We start from the raw sequence: 17,406 nt of genomic DNA, 5'->3' as shown, positions 1-17,406 counted from the left end.
AGCAGCTGACTCTCAGGGATGTGGGCGCTGCCCAGCCACCCAGCACCCTGAGACCTGCTTCCCTGCCATCTCAGGTGCTACCGGAAGGTTCATGGGTCCAACCCAGCACCTGGCCCAGCCCCCACTGCAGCTGCGGTTACCATGACAACAGGGCCCTCCTGGACTGGAGGGGGCTTCTGCGGGGAGGCGGATGGGAGCAGACACGGCTTCTAGTGCTTGAAGGTGGAACAGAGGGGATCCTGGGGCAGGTGGCGAGGTATCAGATAGGGTCCCCCGCCATTGTGGGGGCTATGGATGTGGTCTGCCTGACCCCCATCCCCTGTTCAGTCAGGGGGCTGTGGGTCTGCTGGAGAAGTGGTTATGCCTGCACGCCCTATTCCCCCTCCACTTGATGGGGACCAGCCCAGATTGTGGGGGTGCCTGGCTGGCAGAGCTTAGGGACCTGAGCAACTAAAGCCTGGCCCCAGGGAACCTCCCCTCCCGCAAGCGCTGAGTTTCTAATAAAGGCCAAGCCTCATAAACAATCACCTGCGCCTGCTCCCATCTGGCTGGCTTTGGGAACAATCGCTCACTCGCCTGCTGCCTGCCTGCCGGAGCGTTTGTCATTAGGAAGGTTTAATGGGTTTCCTCTCAGCTCCAGAGGGCTGGGGAGAGCCGGCTGCATGGCTACACCACCAGGCAGAATGTTCTCCCGTCGCCTGGTGGAAGGGGGTTGGGAGTGAGGCAGCCGCACCACCATTCACACCAGCAGTTGGATGTGGGGTTGGGGAAGTGACTGCACCCCTCCTGGAACAGTGGAGACCCTGGTTCTGGAAGGATAGGGAATTAGTGGCTGGGGCCCAGAGGGTTTGCTGAGTTCCACTCCAAGGTGAAGAATGGGCTTTGTGTCCTGTCAGCAGTGTCTCCTGTGTGGGAGACGCTACCCCCCACCCGTGTGTGTGTGCTTGTGTGTATGTATGTGTCTGCGTTTGCACAGTAATGTGTGGGGCCATGTGATTGGTTGTCTCTGTGTCCTGTGCATTTTGGGAGTCCCCTGGTCCGAGTGTGACCACCTGCCCCTCCAGGCACCCCCTTCCCTTGTCTGTGCAGTGGCCAAAACCCAAATGAGAATGTCGCTGTTAGGTAACCATGCCTCCAGAGCCCACTTCGGGGCCGTGATTCATTATTAAGCAGCTGTGCATTCCCTTACCTCCCACTCACCCCCTCCTGCCTAGAACCAGGGCATAAATCCCAGGCCTTTAGGATGGTGACAGTGTAGTCTTCCCTAGTGCCACTTTACAGGCACCTCCCAGGCCAGGCCTGCCCCAGGGGGTCAATCTCCACATGCCCCTGGCTTCTGTGGCCGCAGGGCAGGGCTGGAGCAGGTCACCTTGGGGTAAACGGGATTACTGCCCCAGGATTGGAGTTGGCTTCGCGGTGCCCATGTCCATGATGAGAGGGGAAATCCATCGTCATCCATGATGAGTTAGCAGTGGACAGCCGAAGACGCACACACATGCACACAGGTTGATCCTGGCCTGGGAAGTGTTAGTCTGCCTGCCCATCCTTGTTTGTAACAAAAACCACAAACTCAAAAGCTCTGAGCCTGCGTGTGTGTGTGTGTGTGTGTGTGTGTGTGTGTGAGTGATCTCTCTGAGGACCTGGTACAGATGTGATGGACACACCCACACCCAGCGCCAATCGCGGTTTGAGAATGTGGCTCCCCAGCACTCAGCGTATTGTGGACAAAGATTGTGGACCTCAGCATCCCCAATTCTCCACCTTACTTTGGGAGAATCCAGTATCTAAGGGCGATAAACTACCCCGTCCTCTCACTGTGGAGACTCTCTGCCTCCAAATAAAGGTAAATTGGGGTGGGAGTTAGGGGGATACAGATGTTCTAGGTGTCCCGGCTTTGTGCTGCTTTTCATTTCATTTTTTCAGCCGGTACAGAGTAAAGTGCCTCTCCATGTGCTAATCCGGGAATGAATCCTTTTTCCGATGTCAAACATATTCGCTTAAATGGAAATTAATTGCTTTTCTTGAGGATTTCTCTAAAAATTGGTTTTAAATGAGTACATTAGGCAGTCCCATTTATTATTCATTGGTTTCATTCCCAATATGGCCCCAGTATCCGAGTTCCCGGAGATGCCAGCACGGAGCGGAGATGATTTAATCAGGGAAACCATTAATTAGAGATGGGGAGAGCCTCCCCCAGGGGGAGTGGGGAGCACCCACTCTGTGGCCTCAGCGGGTGGGGGTCCGGGCCATTAGGGCTCTTTAAATGATATTTCTGCTCTGGATTCAATAGGGACCAACCACTGGGGTCAACATGGGTCAGGATCACCTGGGCAGCTTCCCCTACCTTCATTCTTGGCCCCTCAGCCCCAAGGGTGATGCTCCTCACCGTTCTTGTACCCCTTCCAACTAGCGCACCCCTTACGTCCACCTCATGCAGGCCTTCAGACAGGCCTGGCTCGTATAAAGCCCTCATCTGGTTCTTCCCCGTCTGTGACTTCCCTTCCCCTGCATTTAGCCAGATCTCTAAGGCTGCTGATGACTTAGCTTCTCCTTTTTTATTTTTAAAATTGAGACAAGGTCTCACTCTGTGGCCCCACTGCAATGCAGTGGCGCTCGTGGTTCATGGCAGCGTCGAACTCCTGGATTCAAGAGATCCTCCCACCTCAGCCTCCCGAGTAGCTGGGACTATAGGCGCATACCACCATGCCTGGCTAGTTTTGTCCATTTTTTTTTAGAGATAGGGTCTTGTTAGGTTGCCCAGGCTGGTCTTGAACTCCTGGGCTCAAGCAATCCTTCCACCTCAGTTTCCCAAAGTGCTGGGATTACAGGCATGAGCTGCTGTATCTGGCCTTCTCATAGTTCAGTTCCTTCCTGTCTCCCTCATACTCTTCTTTTCTGCCTCCAAAACGTCTTGTCTTTTCCTCTCTTTCCCCTCCAAGAGTTCTGGTTCCCCATCAAGGGCTGTCCCTGCCCAGTCCCTCTTCCAGGCAAACAGGCTCCATGTGTGGGGTGTGAGTGTGTGCAGCTGAAGGCACCTGAGTGCCCCTTTAGGCTGTTTCTAGCTTTTTTTGTGATTAGCTAACTCGGCACAAATGTGACTCGTTTAAAAACGATTTTTGAAATTACAAAGCAACAAGAGAAAAAAGAAAAAGGAAAAATTCAGCTGGGCCCTACTCTTTCATACCCAGCTTGTTAGACGCCAGCTCGATTGTTAAAAACCCATTAAAAAAATTGCCACACTGGCCGGGTTCAGTGGCTCACGCCTGTAATTCCAGCACTTTGGGAGGCCGAGACGGGCGGATCACGAGGTCAGGAGATCGAGACCATCCTGGCTAACACGGTGAAACCCCGTCTCTACTAAAAAAAATAAAAAAAACTAGCCGGGCGAGGTGGCGGGCGCCTGTAGTCCCAGCTACTCGGGAGGCTGAGGCAGGAGAATGGCGTAAACCCGGGAGGCGAAAAAAAAAATTTTTTTTCCAGACCCCTTAGTAATGCATCAAGAGTGATCGGAGAGTGGCAATCCAGTGACGGGAGAATACTCATTTGAGGCCAGTTTTCATTGTTGTGCTAGAATTCTCAGTTGTTTTGATCAAACTGCTTTTAAATGAATTGCTTTCGATCAAAACAACTTGGGATTGGGTCTCCTCACCCATCTCCCCAAAGGGCTGGCCCTGGGGAACCCCTTCCCTCCAGTTTGCTTAAGCTCAAGTCATGGAATAAGGGGATCCTCACTGGAGAGGGGTCTCCAGGTTTGGACTTTGGGGCCACCTCCACCTCTTCCCCTATTGGACACACAGAGTCATCGAAACATCAAATGTCAAAGGTCCCGTTTATTCCGGCAAACCGGAAAGAAAAAGTGTAAATAAAAAAAGAAACAGATCCATGCACTCAACTCCTGGGGGTGGGGGTGGGGGTGAGGGATGAGGAATGGGTGGGAAGCAAGGAGGGAGGGGCGGAAGGACAGAGAGAGTGAGAGAGACAGAGAGAGGCAGAGACAGAGAAAGAACTGGAGAACCAGAGGCATAAAAAGAAAAAGACATCCATAAAAAGGCAGAAAGAAAGAAGTGTATTAAAAGCAGGGATCAATAAAGGAGAAGAGGGGAAATTGAGAAAATAGACAGAAATACACAGGCAGAGAACAAAAGCCCAGCAAAAAGGCGGGGAGAAAGGGCATGACAGAGACAGAGAGATCACCCTTGAGGGACACAGGCAGAATGAAAAGGGCCCCCAGCCCCCGGAGGCCCCCCAGGCAGCAGCCCGAGCCACAGCATTGGCTCAGGGGTCCCCAGAGGTGCTGATGACGTGAAACAGGGTGACATTGTAGAGCACCTGGTGGCCGTTGTTCCAGGTATAGAGGGCGCGCTCCCGGGGGTTGTAATCCAGCATCGAGATGTGGGAATACTGGTTGTGGAAGGGCACGTCCGTGTACTCGTAACTGGACGTGTTGGTGAAATAGGCAAAGTAGACCTTGGCCCCAGCCAGGTGGGAGTTGGTCACGTAGAGCACGCCGCAGATCATGAAGGCCTCGCCGGCGCTGCGCTTGGGGTAGCCGGTGTCCCAGGACCGCATGACCTCGAGGGTGTGCGGGTCCAGCCGGCTGACCACGATGTTGCCCGCGTTCTGGTTGGTGGTGTACACAGCCCAGAGCCCGCTCTCGTCCACCATGAAGTCCATGTCGGAGAAACCGCCCCAGGAGTAGGGGAAGGTGTTGTTGTAGCCGGCGCCCGGGAGGCTCCTCTGCACCAGCACGGAGCGCGAGCGGAAGTGGTATTTGACCACCACGTTGCTCTGGTACTTGTTATAGAACAGGGAGCCGTTGTACACCACGTGGCCCGTGCCTGCCCACGGCTGGGGCAGCAGGTGCTGGATAAAGTTCTGGCCTTTGATGAAGTCTCCCAGGGTACGGAACTCCAGGACCCGGCGGCCCTTGTAATAGCCATCCATGTACCAGACCTACGGGAACAGCCGCTGGTCACTGTGGGGGGACCACCACCAATGACCCAAGGGTCCCAGCACCAGCTACAGCCATTAGAGATCAACGGTCACTAAGTGGTCATTAGTCATGGGAATTCTGTTGACCATTCATTGCCAATTATGGCCCTAGTGTGACCATGACCATCTCGTGGTGACAGCATGAACCATGGGCAGTGAATTCAAGTGATGTCTTATCACTCAGTGGCTGTCCAGTGACCACTAACCACCCAGTATCCAATGACCAGGGAATTCCTGGGCCCAGTGAGTCCCCAGGGGCTGCAGTTTCTTGGGGAACTGCATGGCCCCAGTGGGACCACGATCCCAGTGAGTGCTATTGGTCTTTTTTTTTTTTGAGATGGAGCCTCTCTCTGTCGCCCAGGCTGGAGTGCAGTGGCGTGATCTCAGCTCACTGCAACCTCCCGGGTTCAAGCGATTCTCCTGCCTCAGCCTCCCGAGTAGCTGGGATTACAGGTGCGTACCACCACGCCTGGCTAATTTTTGCATTTTTAGTGGAGATGGGGTTTCACCATGTTGGTCAAGGCTGGTCTCGAACTCCTGTCCTTGTGATCCACTGTCTCGGCCTCCCAAAGTGCTGAGATTACAGACATGAGCCACCATGCCTGGCCTTGTTTTTTCTTTTGAAACAAGGTCTCATTGTTTTTCCCAGGCTGGAGTGCAGTGGCACAATCACAGCTCACTGCAGCCTTGACCTCCCAGGCTCAAGCAACCCTCCCACCTCAGCCCCCCGAATAGCTGGGACTACAAGCACAAGTCACCACGCCCGGCTAATTTATTGTATCTTTAGTAGAGACAAGGTCTCGCAATGTTGCCCAAGCTAGTCTCAAACTGCTGAGCTCAAGTGATCTGCCTGCCTTGGCCTCCTAAAGTGCTAGGATTACAGGCGTGAGCCACCGCACCCAGCTGCTATTGATCTTAAAACAGACCTGAAGTGGACAATGCTTCATCCCAAAGGACCCTGGGAACTGCAGCCCCTGGGGACTCACTGGGTCCAGGAATTCCCTGGTCATTGGATACTGGGTGGTTAGTGGTCACCGGACAGCCACTGAATGATAAGACATCACTTGAATTCATTGCCATGGTTAACTAACCCCTGTCACCACGAGGTGACTAGGTGTGTCATCGACATTATCGCTGTCATCATGTTAACTAGCATTTGTTGTTTTTGTTTTGTTTTGTTTTTGAGACAGAGTTTCATTCTTGTTGCCCAGGCTGGAGTGCAATGACACGATCTTGGCTCACTGCAATCTCCACCTCCCGGGTTCAAGCGATTCTCCTTCCTCAGCCTCCCGAGTAGCTGGGATTACAGGCATGCACCACCATGCACGGCTTATTTTGTATTTCTAGTAGAGACGGGTTTTCTCCATGTTGGTCAGGCTGCTCTCGAACTCCCAACCTCAGGTGATCCACCCACCTCAGCCTCCCAAAGTGCTGGGATTACAGGCATGAGCCACCATGCCTGGCCTCATGGATGGTTCTTGTGTGTCCAAGTGATAGGCAGTCATGACCGTGGAAGCCACTAGAAGTCCAAAGGTCACTGAGCAGTGCTTGGTGGAGGAGGTCTCTTGTCCTTGGGAAGGCATTGGTCATTGGGTAGTTACTTGGATGTCAGTAGTCCCTGAGAACTGGTCGGTAGAACTCAGTAACCACTAGCCACTATACAGACACTGGAGGTCAACAGACTGGGATTCACAGGGCTGCAAAGCCCTTGGTCACTTGGGGGTTACTGGACAGGGAGGTCCAATGACCCTGGGGGATCCAGGACACTTTGGGCTACAAGACAGTCACCAGTGTGAACTCCCGGGGCACGTGTGGGCAGTCAGAGGCTCTGTCCCTCCCAGGCCCTGACCCCAGGGGCGGGTGCAGTCACTCACCCGGCTGTCCGCACTGGGGGCCATCGTGTCAGTCATCCAGGAGCCGAAGCGGGACCCCATGGCCCGAACAGTGATGGGGTTACTGACCCCGGTCAGCTTCCCACAGCCTGGGAGGCAGGAACAGGGGGAATGAGGATGGGGAAGGGAACAGCCCAAGAGAGGCAGGGCAAAGATGAAGTGCTGTGATCAAGTTGGGAAAGTTGGGACCAGGGATGAGGGAAGACTCAAAAATCTGGTCCCAATATGTTGTTCAGTTGTGAGTGAGGGGTTAGAGGCCAAGGATCAGGGCCATTTCCAGCTTCTAGACTCAAGTGTAGCCTTAGGTAGGAAGGTCAAGGGTTGAGGTTTGGAAGTTAGAGGTCAAAACTGTGCCCAGCTTCTAGGCACAAACAGGTGATATTGGAGTTGGGTGTGGCAGTCAGAGATCAGGGGTCAGGGTCAAGGGCCAAGGCATACCCAGCTTCTGGGCGCAGGCGTGGAGCCGGGCCTCCAGGGCCATCACCCGCTGCTGCAGGTCCTCGTACCCGTAGGCACCCATCTCCTCCTGGATGGCCGCCAGACTGCCGGAGAGATTCCTCACCTCCTCCCGCAGGCGTACAATGGTCCGTGTGTCTGCCTTGTACTGCTCCAGGACCGAGCTCAGGGGCAACAGTTCCGTCATCCTGTCCTTCAGCTCCTGTGCATCAGGATGGAACCATGGCCAAGCCTGACCTCTGGCCTTTGACCCAGACATGACCTCAACCTCTGACTCATAACTTCACTCTTTGTCTTTGATGCACACCTGGCCCTTGGCATTTGGCTCAGACTGGACCCTAGATTCTTCCCAGACATGACTCCACTGTAGGAACTAATGGATACCAAATCCCAATCATCCGTTTGACCTCTGGTCTGGACCCAGGAGGACCCACCTGGAAGTTCTTGGCCGAGAGGGACCCATCAGCCGCCCGGAGCCGAGCATCCAGGCTCCGCATGAGGGTCTCCATGCCGCGTACATACTGGAGGTCACGATACGTCCGCAGCTCAAGGACCTCCATGGACTGGGAGACGTTCTGGACCTAGGAATGGGGACAACTGAAGGGACCAGACCTCCTTCCCCAAATCCCAACCCAGAGATGCCACAGACAAGAGCTGGCAGGGCCAGAGGCTGCGCAAACACCAGACCGACAAGGCCACCTTCTTCTCCCCTGAGCTTACCAGCAGCCTCCCAATCGTGTGCCCAATCCATCCATCCTCCCTCCTACCCACTGGCTCCCATCTGGTCCACCCACCACCACCTCTCACCTCCTCCCTAGTCTCCCAGTTCCACCTTCATCCCCTGTAGTCAATTCGCTACACAGCAGACAGAAGGAACTTTCAAAACAGAGATTAAATCACCTTCCTCCTCCACAGATCCTGCACTGGCTGGTCCTGCCCCGCCCCCCACCCCACCCACTTCCTCTCTCTTTGTTCTCACAGACTCTAAACTCCTTCCCTCCGCAGGGTCTTTGCACTTGCTGGTCTCTCTACCTGGAGTGCTGTTCCCCCCACATTCCCATGGCTGGCTCCTTCTCATCCTTCAGGGTTCAGCTCCAGCATCCCCCACTCAAAGCATCCTTCCCTGACCACTCTGTCCCAGGTAGCCGCTCACTCCCTCTCCTCTTGCCTGGTCATTTCTTTCCCAGCTGTGACTATGTAGAACATTCTTATCCATCTGCCTCCTTCAGGTGGGACCCTCAGAGACAGAGGCTGGGTCTCGCTTGTCCACAGCTTAACCTCCAGTGCCCAGCACTGGCCTGGAGTAGAGGCTCAATAAGTACTTTTTGGCTGAATGAGTAAAATAAACTTCCCTTGCCCTGGCCTCTCCTGACCCAACCTGAGAGCCCCCAGCTCCCACCTCCACCTGGCTACGGTGAACTCCACCTGGCTACGGTGAACTCCCCCTGGCTAAGGTAGACTCCCACCTGACTAAGGTGAACATCTGGCTAAGGTTCACCTTGTTAAGGTGAACTCCATCTCTGGCTTAAGTAGACTCTCACCTGGCTAAGGTAGACTCCACCTGGCTAAGGTGAACACCTGGTTAAGGTAGACTCCCACCATATTAAGGTAGATTCTCACTTGGCTAAGATGAACACCTGGCTAAGGTAGACCCTCACCTGGCTAAGGTAGACCCTCACCTGGCTAAGGTAGATTCCTACCAGCTTCACCTGACTAAAGTGGACTCCGCCTGGCTAAGGTAAACTCAGAGTCACCAGTGGATGCTTGTTGAAATACAGACTTTCCTGTACAATTATTCACATGACACTTGGGAACTCTCAGAAACCCAGCAGCCTAATACCCACCCTGAATGCCACAAAACATTTTTACAGTACTCGTCCCTTCTCCAGTTTCACATTTCAGCTACCTGAGGCCAACCGCAGTCCGAAAATATTGAGTGGGAAATTCCAGAAATCAGCAATTTATAAGATTTATTTATTTATTTATTTGAGATGGAGACTCGCTCTGTCACCCAGGCTGGAGTGCAGTAGCGCCATCTCAGCTCACTGCAACCTCCATCTCCCAGGTTCAAGCAATTCTCCTGCCTCAGCCTCCCGAGTAGCTGGGACTACAGGCACATGCCACCACGCCTGGCTAATTTTTGTATTTTTAGTAGAGGCTGATCTCAAACTCCTGACCTCAAGTGGTCCACGTGCCTCAGCCTCCCAAAGTGCTGGGATTACAGGCGTGAGCCACCATGCCCAGCCCAGGGGACTATTTTCTATTGACCATGATCAGAGGTAGAAGGAAACTTTTATAGGAGCCTCTTGGGGTGGAGGGTGAGACCCTCCCCAACGGGCACAGAACGCCTTCTTAGCAGGTGAGTCTGGTGAACTGCAAAGCTGAGTAGGATGTGCCTGGTGGACCATAGCTCACACACAGGACACTGAGATGCTGCCCCTCCAGTCTTCCTTCCTTCCCCTACCCCAGCCCCAATAAGTGCTTGGCTTCTCTCCCAAAATAGCATTGAACAGGCCAGGCGCAGTGGCTCACACCTATAATCCCAGCACTTTGGGAGGCCAAGACAGGCAAATCACCTGAAGTCAGGAGTTCGAGACCAGCATGACCAGTATGGTGAAACCCCATCTCTGCTAAAAATACAAAAATTAGCTGGGCGTGGTGGCACACACCTGTAATCCCAGCTACTCGGGAGGCTGAGGCAAGAGAATCGCTTGAACCTGGGAGGTGGAGGTTGTGGTGAGCCGAGATGATGCCACTGTACCTGTACTCCAGCCTGGGTGACAGAGTGAGACTCCGTCTCAAAAAAAAAAAAAAAAAAGAAAGAAAGAAAAAAAAGCATTGAACAGATATTGGATCATCTGGGTATGGTGGCTCACACCTGTAATCCAAACACTTTGGGAGGCCGAGGCAGGAGGATCACTTGAGCCCAGGAGATTGAGACCAGCCTGTGCAACATAGGGAGACCCCATCTCTACAAAAAATATAAAAATTAGCAGGGCATGGTGGTACCTGCCTGTAATCCCAGCTACTCGGAGGCTGAGGAGTGGGGATTGCTTGAACCCAGGAGTTTGAGGCTGCAGTGAGCTGATCATGTCACTGCATTCCAGCATGGGTAACAGAGTGAGACCCTGGGTCAAAAGGGGGGAAAAAAAAAGGACCTGCCTGGAGAGGAGCTGGATTATCAGCCAGCTCTGAGTAATTTGCATAGCTGGATATGGCCACTGGCTGACCTGGATGGGGCTGGAGGGCGGGGTGAGAACTGGGAGATTTTCCCAGCCGCCCCCAGGGCACCTGGAAGATTCTCACCTTCTCCATCAGTTGCCGCAGCTCCCGACTCCTGCCATCTCGAGAGCAGGTACTCTGCGCTGGGATCACAGCCGTGCAGATGCATTTCCCGTCAGGGGCCTGGGCTGAGGTGTACAGCTGCCAGCCCTCTTCTGGGCTCTGGAAGAGAGTCTGCAAAGAGATGGGCGTCAGAGACTAGGATCCCAGTGAGGGTCTCGCCTCGCCCTCGCTGGGACAGGAAGGGGCCCCAGGAAACCACAGATGCCCTTTGCTGGGCTCCAGGCATAGGCCAGTGCCTGTTGTATGTGATCTCAGGCCCTCCTTAAGGCGCCTCATTTCACAGATGGCAAGACTGAGGTGCAGCGGGGTTAAGGAACACGGCAAGGAATTGGAGGACTCAACTGTTCTCCAAGACCAGAATTCATTCTCTCACACAGATTCGCGCACACACACAACACTGTCTCCATAACTGCCATTAGAACAGAGATCCGCCCGGTGCGGTGGCTCACGCCTGTAATCCCAGCACTTTGAGAGGCCGAGGCGGGCGGATCACGAGGTCAGGAGATCGAGACCATCCTGGCTAACACGGTGAAACCCCGTCTCTACTAAAAATACAAAAAAATTAGCTGGGTGTGGTGATGGGCACCTGTAGGCCCAGCTACTGCGGAGGCTGAGGCAGGAGAATGGCGTGAACCCGGGAGGCAGAGCTTTCAGTGAGCGGAGATCGTGCCACTGCACTCCAGCCTGGGCGACAGAGCGGGACTCCATCTCAAAAAAAAAAACAAAAAAAACAGAGATCCACTCAACCCCCAAACCTGGGCCTCCTCTCTGCTTCCCCAGGCCAGTGACATATCGGCTCTGGAGCTATCTCAGGACCACTTCGTGGTTTTTTTGTTTGTTTGTTTTTCGGTTTTTGGTGTTTTTTTCTTGTTGTTGTTTGTTTTTGAGACACAGTCTTGCCCTGTCGCCCAGGCTGGAGTGCAGTGGCGCGATCTGGGCTCACTGCAACCTCCGCCTCCCGGGTTCAAGGGATTCTCCTGCCTCAGCCTCCTGAGAAGCTGGGATTACAGGTGCACGCCTCCATGCTCAGCTAATTTTTGTATTTTTAGCAGAGATGGGGTTTCATCATGTTGGCCAGGCTTATCTCTAACACCTGGTCTCCACTCCAGCCTGGGTAACAGAGTGAGACCCTGTCTGAAAAGGAAAAAAAAAAAGGATCTGACCTCAGGTGATCTGCCCGCCTCAGTGCTGGCATTACAGGCGTGAGCCACTGTGCCCAGCCATCAGGGCCACTAAATGTTAAGTGCAACCCTGCTGTGCCCCACCCTACCTGGAGCCGCTCAGGCAAGGTAATGGCAGACAAAATACTCAGATAATCCAGCAATCAATTATGGGTTTGTTTCCCAAGCCATGCTCCTTGCAACGCTGGTAATCTTACCCGGTGTGCTGGGAAAAGGATGCTCTGTGGTCAAATAAATGTGTGTCTTACTGGGAGAAACAAGTTTTGTTACTGCAGGACTTATCAGAGCCTTAGAAATGCTAATAATTACCAGGGAACTCTAGGCACAAGACAGTCATAAACTTCCAAACTGACTAGAAGATACCCATGAGGCAGGTGGATCACCTGAGGTCAGGAGTTCAAGATCAGCCTGGCCAACATAGTGAAACCCTATCTTTACTAAAAATACAAAAATTAGTCAGGCGTGGTGGCGGGCACCTGTAATCCCAGCTACATGGGACGCTGAGGCAGGAGAATCGCTTGAACTTGGGAGGTGGAGGTTGCAGTGAGCCGAGATAGACCACTGCACTCCAGCCTGGGCGACAGAGCCAGACTCCATCTCAAAAAAAAAGAGAAGATATCCATGAGAGTCTCTTCTGTCCCAGGCATAGGGTCTGGGATGGGATCAAGGAAGAGAAGGAATGAAGAAAACATCTGGTGGTTGTCCATGGAGCTACTAGGAGAGACGGACATCTATCACTTAATGCCATTGATACTTCTGGAACCACATGCTGCAGTGAGTGCTTGGAAGAGATAGTGCAGGGAGTAACAGGGGGTCTTCCCTCAGGCTGAGGGTCTCTGAGGAGGTGTCCAAGAGAATGGGCTCTTGAGATGAACTTGAGGGACGAGTGAGACAGAAGAAAAGGAGAAGGCAGGGGGCATTTCTGTCATTACAAATCCTGATCAATATCTGGAGGGGCCCGGGAATGTTGGCTCAAGCCTGTAATCCCAGAATTTCGGGAGGCTGAAGTGGGCGGATCACTGAAGGCCAGAAGTTTAAGACCATCCTGAGCAACATAACAAGACCTCATCTATATTAAAAATTAAAAAAAAAACCACAACATTAGCTGGATGTAGTGGCATGCACCTGTGGTCCCAGCTACTCAGAAGGCTGAAGCAGAAGGACTGCTTGAGCCCAGGAGATCGAGGCTGCAGTGAGCTATGGTTGTGCCACTGCACTTCAGCCTGGGCAACACGGCAAAACCCTGTTTCTACAAAAAATACAAAAATTAACCAGGCGTGATGGCACACACCTGTGGTCCCAGCTACTCACATGGCTGAGGCGGGAGGATTGCTTGAGTGCAGGAAGTCGCGGCTGCAATGAGCTATGGCTGTGCCACTGCACTCCAGCCTTGGTGACAGAATGAGACCTCATCTCTTAAAAAAAATAAAGAGGCCGGGCGCAGTAGCTCACACCTGTAATCCTAGCACTTTGGAAAGCTGAGGTGGGTGGATCACCTGAGGTCAGGAGTTCGAGACCAGCTTAGCCAACGTGGTAAAACCCTGTCTCTACTAAAAATACAAAAATTAGCCAGGCATGGTGGTGGGCGCCTATAATGCCAGCTACTTGGGAGGCTGAGGCAGGAGAATCACTTGAACCCGGGGGGGTGGGGGCGGCAAGCCGAGGTTGCAATGAGCCGAGATCACACCACTTTACTTCAGCCTGGGCAAAAGAGCAAAACTCTATCTCCAAAAAAAAAAAAAAGGATGTAGGGGAACGTGAGGGTTGTGGGGTAACTGGCTTGGGCTTGCACGCGTAGGTTTCATTTGTTCATAAACCTGAAGTCTTTGCTTAAGACCTGAAGGAAGTGAGGGAGGAGCCATTTGGATGTCTGGGGAAGGGGTTCCAGGCAGAGAGAACAGCAAGTGGAAAGGCTCTGAGGCAGGACCATGCCTGCTGTGTTTGTGAAACAAGGAGGAGGCCCACGTGGCTGGAGCAGATTGAGTAAGGGGTAAGTGGAGACAGATGAGGGAAGGGAGGTGATGGGGCAAGGCCTTGTGGGAAGCAGTGAGGGCTTCGGGTTCTGCTCTGAGGAAGGTGGGAGCCATGGAGGGTTCTGTGCAGAGGCGGGACGTGACCTTACTCGGGTGTTCACAGTGACCTCTGCCTGTTCTAGGGCACGAGGGAGGGAGGCCAGGGTAGGGGTGACTGCACAGATCCAGGCAGGCGACAATGGGTGGTGGCCATAGAGGTGGTAAATGGAAGATTCTGGTCCTATTCCAGGATGCATTCTGACAGGCATAGAAGAAATTCTGATTTAAAAACCCCCAGTGTTTTACAGAGAAACAAAGCACCACAATCATTGATCATGTGCACAGCCGTTACTAGATCTCCCAGCAGAATCGGTGCCGTGAGCTGCAGCACAGAGAAACCAAGCTGTGAATTATGAGCAATCCCAGGGACTCCAACTATTAGCCCACCTTTTTCTCTCCCACTCAATCAAGTCTTTTTTTTTTTTAAGCCTTACTGGAATATGAGCAAATGATATAATTGTACAAATTGTACAGATGAGCTTGACTCCCCCACTAATCTATAAGGAAAACAAACCATTCATAAATGCCAGCTGAAACTATTATAGTTAGTCATTCTTTGAGCCTTTGTACACCCTTCCTAAATGGGGATAACCCCTTTGTAAGTTGCACATCCTCAGCCCCGGCAGAGAAGCACAGTAACTCACTTTCTCCGCCTTCCTTGTACTCAGGTAGGAGCTGGGTGGAGCTAACATTCACTGCAGGTGTGCCCAGGATTGGCCACAGCCAAGAGCTCTCTCTGGTGGTCAGACTCCACCCTGCTCTTGCATGGGGCCAGCAGAAAATACACCCAGCAATCCTCAAAGATGACCCACAGGCATTAGTGATTAATACCACCCCTCTTGCTTCTCCAGTGGGAAAGAACTTGAAGGTGTATGTTCCATGAAATCTCCCAGAGGAACCCATTAGATTTGCACCTCAGTTGTCCACAGCAGCAACCTGCTCCTTCTCTTTTATTTATTCACTTATTTTATTATTTTTTATTTTTGAGACAGACTCTCGCTGTGTCGCCCAGGCTGGAGGGCAGTGGTGCGATCTCAGCTCACTGCAACCTCCACCTCCTGGGTTCAAGAGATTTTCATGCCTCAGCCTCCCGAGTAGCTGGGATTACAGGTACCTGCCTCCATGTCTGGCTAATTTTTGTATTTTTAGTAGAGATAGGGTTTCACCATGTTGGCCAGGCTGGTCTCGAACTCCTGGCCTCAAGCGATCTGCCCACCTTGGCCTCCCAAAGTGCTGGGATTACAGGCTTGAGCCACCGCGCCCGGCCTATTTATTTTTTTAAGATGGGGTCTTGCTGTCGCCCAGGACTGGGTCTTGCTGTCACCCACCACTGGAATGCAATGATGCAATCCTAGCTTACTGCAGCCTCAAACTCCTGGGTTTAAGCCATCCCCTCCTACCTCTACCTCCTGAGTAGCTGGGCCTACAGGCAGGTACCAACACACCCAGCATTTTTTTTTTTTTTCTCCTTTTGTAGAGACAGAGTCTCGGTTTGCTGCCCAGGCTGGTCTTGAACTCCTGGGCTCAAGCGATCCACCTGCCTCGGCCTCCCAAAGTGCTGGGATTACAGGTGTGAGCTGATGCGCCTGGGGTACTCATGAACTCTCCCTACATGGGTTTCCTTCACTTCCTGTCTCACTTCACTGCTCCCCTACTGGTTCTTCCTGGGGTCTCTAAGGTGGATACTTGCACTTACATCCTCCCTGAAGAAGCCTGACCTGAGACAGCAAGGATGGCCCAGTACAAGAGGAATACCCCATGAAAGCCTGTGCCTTTGGTTCTGGGAGGATCCAGAACTACTCTCCCACCTCCCTTCTTCTTCTCTTTTTTTTTTTTTTTGGAGATGGAGTCTCACTTGGTCACCCAGGCTGGTGTGCAGTGGCACTATCATGGCTTAAGGCAGCCTCACCCTCCTGGGCTTAAGTGATTCCTCCCTCTTCAGCCTCCCGAGTAGCCGAGACTAAAGGCCTTTAGTCTCACCATCACACCTACTACTTTTTAATAAAATCTTTTTGTAGAGATGAGAGTCTTGCTATATTGTCCAGTATGGTCTCAAACTCCTGGGCTCAAGCGATCCTCCTGCCTCAGCCTCCCAAAGCACTGGGATTACAAGGCATGAGCCACTGTTACCTCTCTGGTTATTTTTGCTTTTTTGTTTTATTTTGAGAGGGAGTCTCGCTCTGTCACCCAGGCTGGAGTACAATGGTGGGATCTTGGCTCACTGCAGCCTCCACCTCCCAGGTTCAAGCAATTCTCCTGCCTCAGCCTCCCAAGTAGCTGGGATTACAGGCATGCGCCACCAAACCTGGCTAATTTTTGTATTTTTAGTAGAAACAGGGCTTCACCATGTTGGCCAGGCTGGTCTCGAACTCCTGACCTCAAATGATCCACCTGCCTCAGCCTCCCAAAGTGCTGGGATTACAGGCATGAGCCACCTCATCCGGCCCTCCCTTCTTGATAAATCCAATTCTTTAAGACAAAAAACAAACAAAAAAACAAAGAAAAACATCAAACAGGAGCCCAAGCATCCCTGCCCCTCCTCCCCTGGCTCTGGTCCCTAAGCAATTTGGATAGAACCCCCCAAGGAATATCTTTTGTGCAGAGACAAAGCCGCCGGTTCAACGTAATTAACATCTTCCTACATTTCCTAGTGTGTCCTTTGAAGCAAACAAGCCATTTTCTCTCGACAGAGGAAATATTGAATTGTAAAAGAGAAGCAAGATTCAAGTGGTGCAGAGAGAAGGCCTCCATGGTTTTCCTAAAATAATTGTCTGCATTGGACGCATCTCACCGGAGTGTTCTCTGCAGCAGTGTAATTAAATGCCTGGGTTTTGGCTGCCAGATCTCAGCACGCAGAGGTCCTGTTTTGCCCACTGGGTTTACGTTCAGGTATGCAGTCAATGCATGTCCCTAGGAACCACTGGAATGTTCTGGAAGGTTCCATGTGCTAGCTCTCCCAGACTGGGTCTAGCTTGGAAACAAAGTCAAGAGCTCTTGGCAGTCAGAAGACTAGGGAGGAACAGAGAATGTCCTACTCTAGGGGAAATGCTTATAACAGCAGGTGCAAGAACACAGGCGTTCCCCAGCATAGAAATCTGTGGTCTAGCAGTCTGTCTCACCTTGGATGTGGCAGATGTACTAAAGAAGCCAACGCACTTTTTTTTTTTTTTTTTTTTTTTTTGAGACAGGGTCTTGCTCTGTTGCTCAGGCTGGAGTGCAGTGGCATGATCTAGGCTTCCTGCAGCCTCAACTTCCCTGACTCAAGCAATCCTCCCGCCTCAGCCTCCCCAGCAGCTGCGACTACAGGTGTGCACCACCAGGACTGGCTATTGTTTTTTTTTTGGTAGAGATGGAGATCTCACTACATTTCCTAGGCTGATCCTAGGCTCATCTTGAACTCCTGGGCTAAAGCGATCCACCAACCTTGGCCACCCAAAGTGCTGGGATTATAGGCGTGAGCTACCGCGA

The 17,406-nt window shown here is 52.5% G+C and overlaps 1 protein-coding gene across 2 annotated transcripts; it reads right to left on the bottom strand.

Annotated features, from left to right (window-relative positions):
- Positions 1-3,810: 3,810 nt before the first annotated feature.
- Positions 3,811-10,794, bottom strand: OLFM2 (olfactomedin 2). Of its 2 annotated transcripts, none has more exons than XM_011954881.1 (5): positions 10,647-10,794; positions 7,775-7,921; positions 7,323-7,542; positions 6,867-6,973; positions 3,811-4,953 (listed from the first exon to the last, which is right to left on the bottom strand). In XM_011954881.1, the coding sequence occupies exons 1-5, from the start codon at positions 10,653-10,655 to the stop codon at positions 4,276-4,278; spliced, it is 1,161 nt and encodes a 386-aa protein (XP_011810271.1). In that variant the 5' UTR covers positions 10,656-10,794; the 3' UTR covers positions 3,811-4,275. The 2 variants fall into 2 exon arrangements, with proteins under 2 accessions (XP_011810271.1, XP_011810273.1); XM_011954883.1 differs by lacking the exon at positions 10,647-10,794 and adding an exon at positions 8,148-8,219.
- Between the last annotated feature and the right edge of the window lie 6,612 nt (positions 10,795-17,406).

This window comes from Colobus angolensis, unplaced genomic scaffold (genome assembly GCF_000951035.1).
Source record: "Colobus angolensis palliatus isolate OR3802 unplaced genomic scaffold, Cang.pa_1.0 Scaffold39, whole genome shotgun sequence".
NCBI lineage: Eukaryota > Metazoa > Chordata > Mammalia > Primates > Cercopithecidae > Colobus > Colobus angolensis.
The sequence above is the reverse complement of the archived record's forward strand: the minus strand, read 5'-3'. Positions and strand labels throughout refer to the sequence as shown.